The 14,650-nt window shown below is 43.5% G+C and overlaps 1 protein-coding gene across 1 annotated transcript in view; it reads left to right on the forward strand.

Annotated features, from left to right (window-relative positions):
- Positions 1–10,455: 10,455 nt before the first annotated feature.
- Positions 10,456–14,650, forward strand: part of LOC118546694 (UDP-glucuronosyltransferase 1A6-like) — a 34,179-nt gene continuing 29,984 nt past the window's right edge. Inside the window, exon 1 of the mRNA XM_036109596.2 lies at positions 10,456–11,368. Within this exon, the coding sequence (XP_035965489.2) occupies positions 10,520–11,368 (849 nt within the window). The 5' untranslated portion in view covers positions 10,456–10,519. The remainder of the gene's footprint in view (positions 11,369–14,650) is intronic.

The following is a 14,650-nucleotide window of genomic DNA, read 5'->3' on the forward strand; positions in this document are numbered from 1 at the left end:
GTGATGCAGGAAGTTTTAATCCCCGAGAGATGTGGATGCAGTTTACTAAACCACCACTTCCGAGTAATGGGGAGAAACTCAGCAGGCAATACTCACCAGGATCTAATTTTCTCCTGATTAAAATTCAGGATCAGGCTACTGGGTGGCTCAGTGGGTTAAATATCAACCTTCGGCTTAGGCCACGATCTCCAGGTCCTGGGATCAAGCCCCATGTCTGGCTTCCTGCTCGGTGGGAGTCTGCTTCTCTCTCTCTCTCTCTCTCTCTCTCTCTCTCCCTCTCTCTCTCCCTGTGCCCCTCCCCACTACTCATTCTCTCTCCCTCTCACAAATAAATAAATAAAATCTTAAAATAAAATAAAATTCAGGCCCAACAACCCAAATGTCCATCAATGGATGAACAGATAAACAAAATGAGTATATACATGTAAAGGAATATTATTCAGCCTTTAAAATGCTGATACATGCTATCAAATGGACACAAAAGGACAAATACTGTATGATCCACTTATATAAGGTACCTAGATTAGGCAAATTGATAGAGACGTAAAATAGAATGTTGGTTTCCAGGGACTAGGGGGAAGGAGGAATGGAGAGTTAATGTTTAATGGGTTGCACAATGTGAATGTACTTAATGTCACTGGATTGAACACTTAAAAACAGTTAAAATGTTAATCTTATGCAACGTACATTTTACCACACTAAATCAAAAAAATTTTAAATTATTTTTAAATCAAATATAATGTATTTTGTGCAACTATAATCACTATCCATCTCCAGAAGTCTTTCATCTTGCAAAACTGAAACTCTATACCCGTTAAATAATAATTAACCATGACCCCCTACCCCCAGCCCCGGCAATCACCATTCTACTTTTTAAAAAATATCCCCTTTACCCCAACACTCATGCTTACCATAACCATTATTTTTGTCACTGAGTTCTTTTTTTTAAAATTTTTTTATTGTTATGTTAATCACCGTACATTACATCATTAGTTTTTGATGTAGTGTTCCATGATTCATTGTTTGTGCACAACACCCAGTGCTCCATGCAGAATGTGCCCTCTTTAATACCCATCACCAGGCTAACCTATCCTCCCATCCCCCTCCCCTCTAGAACCCTCAGTTTGTTTTTCGGAGTCCATCATCTCTCATGGTTCGTCTCCCCCTCCGATTTCCCCCCCTTCATTCTTCCCCTCCTGCTATCTTCTTTTTTTTTTTTCTTAACATATATTGCATTATTTGTTTCAGAGATACAGATCTGTGATTCAACAGTCTTGCACAGTTCACAGCGCTCACCATAGCACATACCCTCCCCAGTGTCTATCACCCAGCCACCCCATCCCTCCCACCCCCCACCACTCTAGCAACCCTCAGTTTGTTTCCTGAGATTAAGAATTCCTCATATCAGTGAGGTCATATGATACATGTCTTTCTCTGATTGACATATTTCGCTCAGCATAACACCCTCCAGTTCCATCCACATCATTGCAAATGGCAAGATCTCATTCCTTTTGATGGCTGCATAATATTCCACTGTATATATATACCACATCTTCTTTATCCATTCATCTGTTGATGGATATCTTGGCTCTTTCCACAGTTTGGCTATTGTGGACATTGCTGCTATAAACATCAGGGTGCATGTACCCCTTTGGATCCCTACATTTGTATCTTTGGGGTAAATACCCAGTAGTGCAATTGCTGGATCGTATGGTAGCTCTATTTTCAACTTTTTGAGGAACCTCCATACTGTTTTCCAGAGTGGTCGCACCAGCTTGCATTCCCACCAACAGTGTAGGAGGGTTCCCCTTTCTCCGCATCCCAGCCAACATCGGTTGTTTCCTGACTTGTTAATTTTAGCCATTCTGACTGGTGTGAGGTGGTATCTCATTGAGGTTTTGATTTGGATTTCCCTGATGCCAAGCGATGTTGAGCACTTTTTCATGTGTCTGTTGGCCATTTGGATGTCTTCTTTGGAAAAATGTCTGTTCATGTCTTCTGCCCATTTCTTGACTGGATTATTTGTTCTTTGGGTGTTGAGTTTGATAAGTTCTTTATAGATTTTGGATACTAGCCCTTTATCTGATATGTCATTTGCAAATATCTTCTCCCATTCTGTCGGTTGTCTTTTGGTTTTGTTGACCATTTCTTTTGCTGTGCAAAAGCTTTTTATCTTGATGAAGTCCCAATAGTTCATTTTTGCCCTTGCTTTCCTTGCCTTTGGCGATGTTTCTAGGAAGAAGTTGCTGCGGCTGAGGTCGAAGAGGTTGCTGCCTGTGTTCTCCTTTAGGATTTTGATGGACTCCTGTCTCACATTTAGGTCTTTCAACCATTTGGAGTCTATTTTTGTGTGTGGTGTAAGGAAATGGTCCAGTTTCATTCTTCTGCATGTGGCTGTCCAATTTTCCCACCACCATTTGTTGAAGAGACTGTCTTTTTTCCATTGGACATTCTTTCCTGCTTTGTCAAAGATTAGTTGACCATATAGTTGAGGGTCCATTTCTGGGCTCTCTATTCTGTTCCATTGATCTATGTGTCTGTTTTTGTGCCAGTACCATATTGTCTTGATGATGACAGCTTTGTAATAGAGCTGGAAGTCTGGAATTGTGATGCCGCCAGCTTTGCTTTTCTTTTTCAACATTCCTCTGGCTATTTGGGGTCTTTTCTGGTTCCATACAAATTTTAGGATTATTTGTTCCATTTCTTTGAAAAAAGTGGATGGTATTTTGACAGGGATTGCATTGAATGTGTAGATTGCTCTAGGTAGCATTGACATCGTCACAATATTTGTTCTTCCAATCCATGAGCATGGAACATTTTTCCATTTCTTTGTGTCTTCCTCAATTTCTTTCATGAGTATTTTATAGTTTTCTGAGTACAGATCCTTTGCCTCTTTGGTTAGATTTATTCCTAGGTATCTTATGGTTTTGGGTGCAATTGTAAATGGGATCGACTCCTTAATTTCTCTTTCTTCTGTCTTGTTGCTGGTGTATAGGAATGTCACTGAGTTCTGTGCATTGATTTTATATCTTGCCACTTTACTGAATTCCTGTATGAGTTCTAGCAGTTTTGGGGTGGAGTCTTTTGAGTTTTCCACATAAAGTATCATATCATCTGCAAACAGTGAGAGTTTGACTTCTTCTTTGCCAATTTGGATGCCTTTGATTTCTTTTTGTTGTCTGATTGCTGTGGCTAGGACTTCTAATACTATGTTGAATAGCAGTGGTGATGGTGGACATCCCTGCCACATTCCTGACCTTAGGGGGAAAGCTCTCAGTTTTTCCCCATTGAGAATGATATTCGCTGTAGGTTTTTCATAGATGGCTTTTATGATATTGAGGTATCTACCCTTTATCCCTATACTCTGAAGAGTTTTGATCAAGAAAGGATGCTGTACTTTGTCAAATGCTTTTTCTGCATCTATTGAGAGGATCATATGATTCTTGTTCTTTCTTTTGTTAATGTATTGTATCACGTTGATTGATTTGCGGATGTTGAACCAAACTTGCAGCCCAGGGATAAATCCCACTTGGTTGTGGTGAATAATCCTTTTAATGTACTGTTGGATCCTATTGGCTAGTATTTTGGTGAGAATTTTTGCATCCATGTTCATCAAGGATATTGGTCTGTAATTCTCCTTTTTGATGGGGTCTTTGTCTGGTTTGGGGATCAAGGTCATGGTGGACTCATAAAATGAGTTTGGAAGTTTTCCTTCCATTTCTATTTTTTGGAACAGTTTCAGAAGAATAGGTATTAATTCTTCTTTAAATGTTTGGTAGAATTCCCCTGGGAAGCCATCTGGCTTTTGTTTGTTGGGAGATTTTTGATGACTGCTTCAATTTCCTTAGTGGTTATAGGTCTGTTCAGGTTTTCTATTTCTTCCTGGTTCAGTTTTGGTAGTTGATACATCTCTAGGAATGCATCCATTTCTTCCAGGTTATCTAATTTGCTGGCATATAGTTGCTCATAATATGTTCTTATAATTGTTTGTATTTCTTTGGTATTGGTTGTGATCGCTCCTCTTTCATTCATGATTTTGTTGATTTGGGTCATTTCTCTTTTCTTTTTGATAAGTCTGGCCAGGGGTTTATCAATCTTGTTAATTCTTTCAAAGAACCAGCTCCTAGTTTCGTTGATCTGTTCTACTGTTCTTTTGGTTTCTATTTCATTGATTTCTGCTCTGATCTTTATTATTTCTCTTCTCCTGCTGGGTTTAGGCTTTATTTGCTGTTTTTTCTCTAGCTCCTTTAGGTATAGGGTTAGGTTGTGTATTTGAGACCTTTCTTGTTTCTTGAGAAAGGCTTGTATTGCTATATACTTTCCTCTTAGGACTGCCTTTGCTGTATCCCAAAGATTTTGAACAGTTGTGTTTTCATTTTCATTGGTTTCCATGAATTTTTAAAATTCTTCTTTAATTTCCTGGTTGACCCATTCATTCTTTAGTAGGATGCTCTTTAGCTTCCATGTATTTGAGTTCTTTCCGACTTTCTTCTTGTGATTGAGTTCTAGTTTCAAAGCATTGTGGTCTGAAAATAGGCAGGGAATGATCCCAATCTTTTGGTACCAGTTGAGACCTGATTTGTGACCTAGGATGTGATCTATTCTGGAGAATGTTCCATGGGCACTAGAGAAGAATGTGTATTCCGTTGCTTTGGGATGGAAAGTTCTGAATATGTCTGTGAAGTCCATTTGGTCCAGTGTGTCATTTAAAATCTTTATTTCCTTGTTGATCTTTTGCTTAGACGATCTGTCCATTTCAGTGAGGGGGGTGTTAAAGTCCCCCACTATTATTGTATTGTTGTCAATGTGTTTCTTTGCTTTTGTTATTAATTGCCTTATATAATTGGCTGGTCCCATGTTAGGGGCATAGATATTTACAATTGTTAGATCTTCTTGTTGGATAGACCCTTTAAGTAGGATATAGTGTCCTTCCTCATCTCTTATTACAGTCTTTAGTTTAAAATCTAATTTGTCTGATATAAGGATTGCCACCCCAGCTTTCTTTGGATGTCCATTAACATAGTAAATGGTTTTCCACCCCCTCACTTACAATCTGGGGGTGTCTTTGGGTCTAAAATGAGTCTCTTGCAGACAGCATATTGATGGGTCTTGTTTTTTAATCCAATCTGATAGCCTGTGTCTTTTGATTGGGGCATTTAGCCCATTTACATTCAGGGTAACTATTGAAAGATATGAATGTAGTGCCATTGTATTGCTTGTAAGGTGACTGTTACTGTATATTGTTTGTGTTCCTTTCTGGTCTATGTTGCTTTTAGGCTCTCTCTTTGCTTAGAGGATCCCTTTCAATATTTCTTGTAGGGCTGGTTTCGTGTTTGCAAATTCCTTTAGTTTTTGTTTGTCCTGGAAGCTTTTTATCTCTCCTTCTATTTTCAATGACAGCCTAGCTGGATATAGTATTCTTGGCTGCATATTTTTCTTGTTTAGTGCTCCGAATATATCATGCCAGTCCTTTCTGGCCTGCCAGGTCTCTGTGGATAGGTCTGTTGCCAATCTAATGTTTCTACCATTGTAGTTTACATATCTCTTCTCCTGAGCTGCTTTCAGGATTTTCTCTTTGTCTCTGAGACTCGTAAGTTTTACTATTAGATGTTGGGGTGTTGACCTATTTTTATTGATTTTGAGAGGGGTTCTCTGTGCCTCCTGGATTTTGATGCCTGTTTCCCTCCCCAAATTAGGGAAGTTCTCTGCTATAATTTTCTCCAATATACCTTCTGCCCCTCTCTCTCTTCTTCTTCTGGGATCCCAATTATACCATCTTATGGTATCGCTTATCTCTCGAATTCTGCCCTCCTGATCCAGTAGTTGTTTATCTCTCTTTTTCTCAGCTTCTTTATTTTCCATCATTTGGTCTTCTATATCACTGATTCTCTCTTCTGCCTCATTTATCCTAGCAGTTAGTGCCCCCCTTTTTGATTGTACCTCATTAATAGCCTTTTTGATTTCAACTTGGTTAGATTTTAGTTCTTTTATTTCTCCAGAAAGGGTTTCTCTAATAACTTCCATGCTTTTTTCAAGCCCAGCTAGTATCTTTAAAATCATCATTCTGAACTCTAGGTCCGACATCGTACTAATGTCCGTATTGAGTAGGTCCCTGGCAGTTGGTACTGCCTCTTGTTCTTTTTGTTGAGGTGATTTTTTCCGTCTTGTCATTTTGTGCAGAGGAGAATAGATGAATGAGAGAACAAAATGCTAACAGGGTAACAATGTCCCCAGAAAATATACTCTAAACAAATCAGAAAAGACCTTCCAGAAAGTGGTCACTTTTCTGTTCAGAGAGTTGTTGCTATTCTTTTCTTCGATCTCCTGTTGAGTTCATAGGTGTTCAGAATGGTTTGATCCCTACCCAGCTGAATTCCTGAGACCAGATGAAATCCAGGTCTACTCCTCTGCCATCTTGCTCTGCCCCCTTTTTGCAGCCTTCTTGCTGAACAACACAAGGACCAGAGCAAGGCTCTGCTAGGAAGGGCCCAGGCCAAGGTCCTCAGCAGAATGGGGGTCTGGTGTGAAGCAGCTGAGGTCTGTAGCACATCTTGCTTCTCCCACCTCCACATACTTGCTTAAGCCTTTCTGCCTCCCGATGTATTGCTCTTAGAAAGGACCTGCTTAGCTCCTGCCTGCTCTGGAGGGGTGGACCTGTTCTGTGCTCACTTTGTAACCATCTTGGGGTCTTATTGCTATCTAGATGGACACAAACCAGGATGCTGCCCCCCTCCAGACTCTGATCATTGTAAGTGGGAAATCTTGCTGGCGTCCCTCCCTGGAGGAGGTTGCAATGAATTTGCATCTTGGCTGCGTTCCTGGGGATGTGCTTGGGCTGGTGCCTTCTGTGCCATTCCTCAGGCTTCTTCTCCTTTCCTAGGTCCCAGCATGCCTCTTGAGCCAACAGGCATGGGTTATGACAAGACCTTTTGTGACAGTTCAGTTGTGCGTGACTATCTGTGGGCAAGTCTGTTCTAGCCATGCCAGGAACCACCTTTCACTTAGACAGCCTGGTTTCCACATCTATCATCCTCTTGGACCTCCCTTGGTCATGTGGTAGGATAAATATGACCCTCTCTCTCTGGGTCTCAGTTGAGAAACCAGTCAGGAGATGGGTCATGCCCCAGGCTGACAGGGAGCAGGGCTGGAAGTGGGCTCCAAGCTGTCCAAATCCTGCTCCAGGGCCCTCACCACCTGCTGGCTACACTTAGACTTCTCAGATCTTAACTTCCTAAAAGGCAAGTGACCCATCACATGCTCATAATGCCATTGACCAGTTTCTTCTCAAAAAAGAGCACATGGTTCCTTAAATTTCGTATGTGAATTCTCACAACTTGGAAAGAATCATGAAAATGAAATGTAGGAGGGGGGTGCCTGGGTGGCTCAGTTGGTTAAGCGTCTGACTCTTGGTTTCAGCTCAGGTCTTGATCTCAGGGTGGTGAGTTCAAGCCCCGCGATAGCTCCATGCTGGGCATGGAGTCTGCTTAAAAAAAGAAAAAAAAGAAAAAAGAAATGTAGGAATAAAACAGGTAAACCAAAGTCTCATTCATTAATCAGCAAACATTTGTGGAGAGCCTACTGTATGCTTGGCGTTCTTCTAGACATAGGGCATACAGCAGAGAACAAAACAAATATTGTTCCTGCCCTCAGGGTGCTCCCATTCTAGTCGGGAGAGACGCATAAGTAAACAATAGGTTAGGAAGTGTTGAATGAAACAGAGAAATATAAGGAGGGTGAAGGGCTTTCTAGTGCTGGGCTGGGTTATTTAATAATGAGCTCACCGGAGAAGGTCTCTTGGACATGACACTGACTGAAGCCGACATGAAGGGAGGGAGTGAACCATGTGGATATGGAGGGCAGGGAAGAGGTGATCTCTTGGCTTGTATCATTAACTAGGGCAAGGGCCTACAAAAGCTCAAATATGTACTATTTAGGCCTTTCCAGAAAAAAAAAATTGCCATCCCTTGATCTAGAGCAGTGATTCTCAAAGTACAGAAACTGAGGGATCCCTGAGACCCTTCCTGGGAGTCTCTGAGATCAAATGATTTCATAATAGTGCTAAGACGTCACTTGCTTTTTCCACTTCATCTTCTCACCACGGTACCGTTGAGTTTTCCAAAGGCTCTGTGAGGTGTGGTGTTGGACAGGCTGAGTGCAGAAGCGGGTGGCAGAGTCCTGCTGTCCTCTACCAAGCCAGACAGACGTTCATATCACAAGGGCTTGCTTGCAGAATGTGTAAAACAATGTCACGCTTCTGACCAATTTTTTGTTTCTTTGGGGAAATAGAGTATTTTTTTCACAAAAGACGTCAGTCATGCTAACTTGTCATGGGCTTATTCTTGTTATTGTAAATGAGTGAGGAAGTCTTTTTTTTTTTTTTTTTAAAGATTTTATTTATTTATTTGACAGAGAGAGACACAGTGAGAGAGGGAACACAAGCAGGGGGAGTGGGAGAGGGAGAAGCAGGCTTCTGCCGAGCCGGAGACTGATGCGGGGCTCGATCCCAGGACCCTGGGATCATGACCTGAGCCGAAGGCAGACGCTTAACGACTGAGCCACCCAGGTGCCCCGAGGAAGTCTTTTTTGTATGTGTCAGTTTTAGTTTCTGAAAGAGTTCATCTGGATAGACATGACCCACATAAACAAAAGTTTTGGGGGGGGGTCTTCCATTGTTGCCAAGAGGGTAAAGGAGTCCTGAGATGAAAAGGTTTGAGAATGGCGGGTCTGGAAGGGTCCAGTTCTTGTATTTCCTTCTGAGCTGCGGAAGTTCCCCAAAAATGCCCTTTCTGTAAAGCAACAAGCCTCAGTTTCTCACATGTACAAGGATGATCAGACCTGTACTTTGGGGTTTGAATTGCGTGAGATGATAGATGAGCGCTATGGGTTAACTTGTATCCCTGGAAAGATGTGTTGAAGTCCTAATACCCAGTACCTCGGAATGTGACCTTTTTTGGAAATATGTTAGTTAAGAGGAGATCATTGGGAGTGGGCGCTAATCCAGTATGACGGGTGTCCTAATGAATAGGGGAAATTCAGACACAGACATACACAGGAAGAAGGGTGAACATGAAGGTAGAGATGAAGTGATGCCTGCATCTATCTAGTAATGCCAAAGATTGCCAGCAAACCACCAGGAGCTAGGAGAGAGGAACAGATTCTGTCTTGGAGCCTCCAGAAGGACTCAACCTTGCTGATGCCTTGGTCTCAGACTTCCTGCCTGCAGAACTATGAGAATACATTTCTGTTTGGGCCAGCCAGTGTGTGATACTTTGTTGCAGAGACCCTAGGACGCTAAGACAATGGGAACCTGTTTTGCAAGCCAGAAAGCGTTCTGCAGGTGTCAAGGCTCCCGATGCTAGAGCCTCCTTTTTATTTTGACTGCTGGTTGGTCAGTTGCTGTCGTCAAATGCCTTGTCACCGGATGCATTCCCATGGTTTTATATTTCTACATGTTCTTCCCTTTTAATTTTTCCACCTCCTCTTCTGTCCCCTTGTATTCCTCCTATACTCTTGCGTTGACAGTGTAGAGCTGGATCTTTCAATTGCTGAGACTTTAGGGGCTACTTTCTGACCAGCAGAGTGCTCCTTAGTTCATATTACATAGAACCCAGCTGCCTGATGACAGCCAGAGGGAGCCCCTCCAAGGGACCTCTCCTGGGCACCCACGGATTACGAACTGACTCACTAATTTTCACAGGCCTCCCCCCACCCCTCCGGGGGGTGGTACAGAGGCAACTCCCGTTTGAGAGATGGGGAAGTCAGGCACAGAGCAGTGGGAATGCACAGCTCGGAAGGGGTAGGCTGACTCCAAAACTTTTGCTTTTAACCACGGTCAAAGTGGGAATTCTGGTTTTAGAGCATGTATCTTCAGGATTAGATTCTGTCTCTGATAGAACAGAAAGCTCCCCCAAACAGTGGTTTACCCCAGAGAACGGGGGGAGCTAGATCAGACTCCTCTGTGTCCCCTCAGCTTCCTGCAGGCCACTTTTTAATCCAGCTATGGGCTGGAGTAACCGGATCACCAGGAGCTGGAGTAGGCAGCTCCGTTCTGTTGTTTCAAATCTTGAATTTGGCATCTGCTGACACTTCCTCTCGGAGAAAAGTTGAGGAAGCGGAGCAGGGCTAAGAGCTATTCGTCTGTGGACATCATCCCCATGCTGTGGAATCCAGAAAACTCAGGACAGAGGCCTGCCACCAGCCTCCAGGGCCCTCACAAGCTGTCCTCCAAGTGTGACTGGGTTTGGGAAGGGGAGGCTGAATGGTGGAGAGAAAGAGAAAAATAAACCCAGAAGCTCAGGTGAAATCTGGTAAGAGACCTCATTGGTTCAGGTTCACTTGAACCATAAAAATGGTTAAATATTAATTTAGGTTCTTTTAAAACAAGGGGCAAAATTCAGAGCAAGGAGAGGTGGGCAGGGGCTATAAAGAGCACTGGTTTGTTTAGGGAGAAGAGCCAGGAGCCGCGAGGTTTAGAGAGCGTGAACTGTTTATTCTTGTTGCTACCTGTACTCTCCCCCAGATGGCCTGCCTCCTCCACGTGTTTCAGAAAGTTCTCTTCTTAGTGCTCTGGGCGGGGGTTGTAGGTGACAAGCTGCTGGTGGTCCCTCAGGATGGAAGCCACTGGCTCAGTATGAAGGACATAGTTGAGCTCCTCAGTCAGAAGGGGCACGACATTGTGGTGCTGGTACCAGAAGTCAATTTGCTGCTGAAGGAATCCAAGCACTACACAAGAAAAACCTACCCAGTGCCATTCGATCAGAAAGAGCTGGAGAATCGTTACCACTCTTTTGGAAACAATCACTTTGCTGAGAGATGGCTCCTGAACGCTGCTCAGATGGAGTACAGGAATAGCATGATGGTTATTGACATGTACTTCACCAACTGCCAGAGCCTGCTGGAGGACTCAGCCACCCTGAGTGTCCTCAGGGAGAGCAAGTTCGATGCCCTTTTCACAGACCCAGCCCTACCCTGCGGGGTCATCCTGGCCGAGTACCTGGGCCTGCCCTCCGTGTACCTCTTCAGGGGCTTCCCATGCTCCCTGGAGCATATGATGAGCAGGAGCCCAAACCCTGTGTCCCACATTCCCAGCTGCTACACTCAGTTCTCAGACCAGATGACGTTCCCCCAACGGGTGGCCAACTACCTCGTTAATTCCTTGGAGACCTATCTGTTCTGCTGCCTGTATTCAAAGTATGAAGACCTCACCTCCAATATCCTCAAGAGAGATGTGCACTTACCCACCTTGTATCGGAAGGGCTCCATTTGGCTGTTAAGATATGACTTTGTGTTTGAGTATCCCAGACCGGTCATGCCCAACATGGTTTTCATTGGAGGGACCAACTGCAAGAAGAAAGGAGTCCTGTCTCAGGTTGGTAGTTTTATTTCTTTTTGATTGCTCTGTTTCTTAATGGGCAGACATTGTTCTTACACGCTCAATCTTCCCTCACTCATTGCGCTCTTAGCCAACTGTCACCTGTGAGGGCTTCCTGAAGAAGGGGATGCTGGGCTCAGAGTAGAAGGGTATGGATCTGAGGCTGAGGTTCTGAATGATGCTGAGGCTTTGGATGAAGACAGGGGGCATGCCTGGCAACAATAGGAGGTATCTTTAGCTAGGTCATCTGGGGACAGTCACAGAACATAGAATGAGCCTTAGAAATTTCCAGTCTAAATCGTACAACCACCTGTTGAAGAAACAGATGAAGGCTTGAACAAGAGGATGCATTGCTGAGAGGACAGTCCATGGGGAAACCCATTCTCCCACCTCTGTAACATGCTTTTTTCTGGGCCCACAAAGCAGAGATCATCAAACGGCAGCTAGTGGACCAAATCTGCCCAGAGGCCTGTTTTTTTAATATGGCCCAGAGCTAAGAATGGTTTTTATATTTTTATTTCATTTTTTAATTTTTATTTTATTTGAGAGAGAGGGAGTGAGAGAAGGAGAGAGCAAGTGTGGGGGGGGGCACGGAGAGGGGTAGAGGGAGATGGAGAAGCAGGTTTCCTGTTGAGCAGGGAGCCCAACTTGGGGCTCGATCCCAGAACCCCGGGATCATGACCTGAGCCAAAGGCAGACACTTAATCAACTGAGCCACCCAGTCACCTTGTTTTTATATTTTTAAAGGGATGTTAAAAACAGCAACCACGAAGAATACGTAGCAGAGATGCATGTGGCCCACTAAGCCTACATATTTACTACCTGACCTTTTATAGAAAAAGTATATTGACCTCTGACCTAAGGCAAATGCTCTTAGATGCCTTCCTGACATATGGGAAGAGAGCCCAGAGCTACTATGGAAAGTTAAAAACTTGTGAGTTCTTTGTTTTTGTTTTAATATTTATACCTTTGAAAGGCTTCAGATCACTCTTTCCCAGCAGAATTCTCTTTTTCAATGCATTTTTCATCAGAAAGAAAGCCTCAAATAGGTCCCAGAGACCCTCATCCCTCTTCTTTCACATCTGACAATTTCTTTGTTAGCACGTTGGACAGTTGGCCCTAGCCCTGAGAGCTGGCAGGAGCAGGGGCAATGAGCATAATTGGACTGGGTCCAGGAAGCGTGTGGCACAGAATACAAATCCCACGTGCCAGGAAAATTTAACCAAGTAATTAATAAGCAAAAATATTGTAAGAAACATTTGGCATAAAAAGGAAAAGAAATCGCTTTTTTGGTACCTTTCATCCCGACCGTCCTATTTTTGCAAAAAGAATTAGATTTAGTCATATTGCAAAGCAAACTGTAGTGAATGCATTTTTTTGAACATCAAGAACTTACATTGGCATCTCAGTTACCCAAATGTCCACCATAGAGAACCTTCTGTATTACACAATATGTAATTATCAACTTGTATTTTTATATTAGGAATTAAAGTGATTAAAGAGTTTTTTTTTGTTGTTGTTGTTAGATGATCAAACCATTTCAACGCTGTGGGGAAAAATGTGTACTTGACGTGATGGAAATGTTTTGGAATCATTTAGAGGTGGTCGTTGCATAACACGGTGAATGTACTAAATGCATTTACCGTTCACTTAAAATCGTTAATTGTGTTATGTAACTTCATCTAAAAAGATTACTTAAAAAAGAAGATACATCGTAGATCAGGAAAAATAAAGACCTGATGTATAGCTGGAAACAAACCAACAACAACAAAACAAACCCAAACACTCCTTAGGAGGCAAATAACTGGATCAGGCAACACAGAGCCCACCATACAAGGGTCCACTAAAAGTTTAGAAACATATTTGACTTCAGAAATAATCCAAGAAATTCAAATTAATAAACAGTGAAATTCGATTTTGCTCATTAAATCAGCAAGCATGTTTTATAGGTAACTATTGGCCTACCTACAAAACAACTATAATTAAGTTTCTTATTACGCTTTTGCTAATGTGCAGAGCCTTTTGAAAACCAGAGCCTGGTGAACACGCCTTGCAATAATGCTATGATTCACAATCTGGGGAGGTGTGCTTATTCTCAGGGTCACCTGTGTGCTGCCAGGCTTGTGTGTAACAGAGCATGAGATCACTCCCCAACACCCACTGTTGTGTGACTGACTACAGCTCCTCCTGCCTCCTCTGCCCCAGGCGGGACTTGGCCCTCTCAGAGGGCTTCCTGGCTGTTTTTACACAAGATGCTCCCAGAGAAGCTGCTCAGGCACCTGGCTGATGGTTCGCACTGGGGAGACCAGATGTCCTGAAGCCACTTATCCCGGTCCCCACCCAGGGCCTCCTTTCCAACCCCGTGCACCCTGTCACCTGGTCCCTTCGCCTTTCCCTCTGCCTACAGGGGCTCTAATCCAGGCCAGATGCTGGAACACTCTCTCCGCTGTCCATGTTTCTTAGTTGAGACTCATCTGTCCCATGGCTAATCTCTTTTCCTTAGGTTTCCAATATCTCCATTTTTAAAAAAGTTTTATTTATTTGAGTGATCTCTATGCCCAACGTGGAGCTCGAACTCATGACCCTGAGATGAAGAGTCAGATGCTCTCCCGACTGAGCCATTTTAGAAGAGTTTGATGTGACATTTCAGTATTAAAAGGGCCGTTGAGGTGTTTTCCTTAGAATAAAGGAATTCAGAGATAAATCCTGGTCTCTTCCAATTGCAAAGCAGAGAACTGCTCAAAGCTTCAGGGACAGGTTTTTACTCTCCCTCTTAGGGGCCACACAGACCCAGGGAGCTCAGGCTCCTGGACTAGCACATCCTCTCTGCCTAGCCTGCTGTGGGAGGGAATGCACCAGAGCCCAGCCCTAGCTTGAGCCAGGGTGGGAAAGGACCAGGTGTCCCTCCCCTGCTGGCTCCAGGGATCCCTCCTTTGTCCCCATTCCATTAGTAGAGTAAGGACTATAAGACTCGGCTTCAAGTCCAGCTGTGTGGCCAAGGCAGGTGGCTTATCTCTGGTGTTCATTTCTCCATCTGTGAAACGGGAACACTCTAGAGGTCAGGGCTGGGGGCAGGGAAGATAGAGTTTATGGGAAAACTTTGAAACTGTAAATACAACACATGCAGGACAGGCTGCTTTAGGCTGGAATAACAGGATGGAGGCCCCTCAGACAGGAGATAGTCCAGTTTTCCCATATGTGAGCAAACCAAATTTTCCAGGCAAGCCGAGTGAGCTGCCTGAGGCTACCGGCTGCAGCAAAGGGCTGAGGCAGGGTAGA

This window comes from Halichoerus grypus, chromosome 4 (genome assembly GCF_964656455.1).
Source record: "Halichoerus grypus chromosome 4, mHalGry1.hap1.1, whole genome shotgun sequence".
In the NCBI taxonomy this organism is placed as follows: domain Eukaryota; kingdom Metazoa; phylum Chordata; class Mammalia; order Carnivora; family Phocidae; genus Halichoerus; species Halichoerus grypus.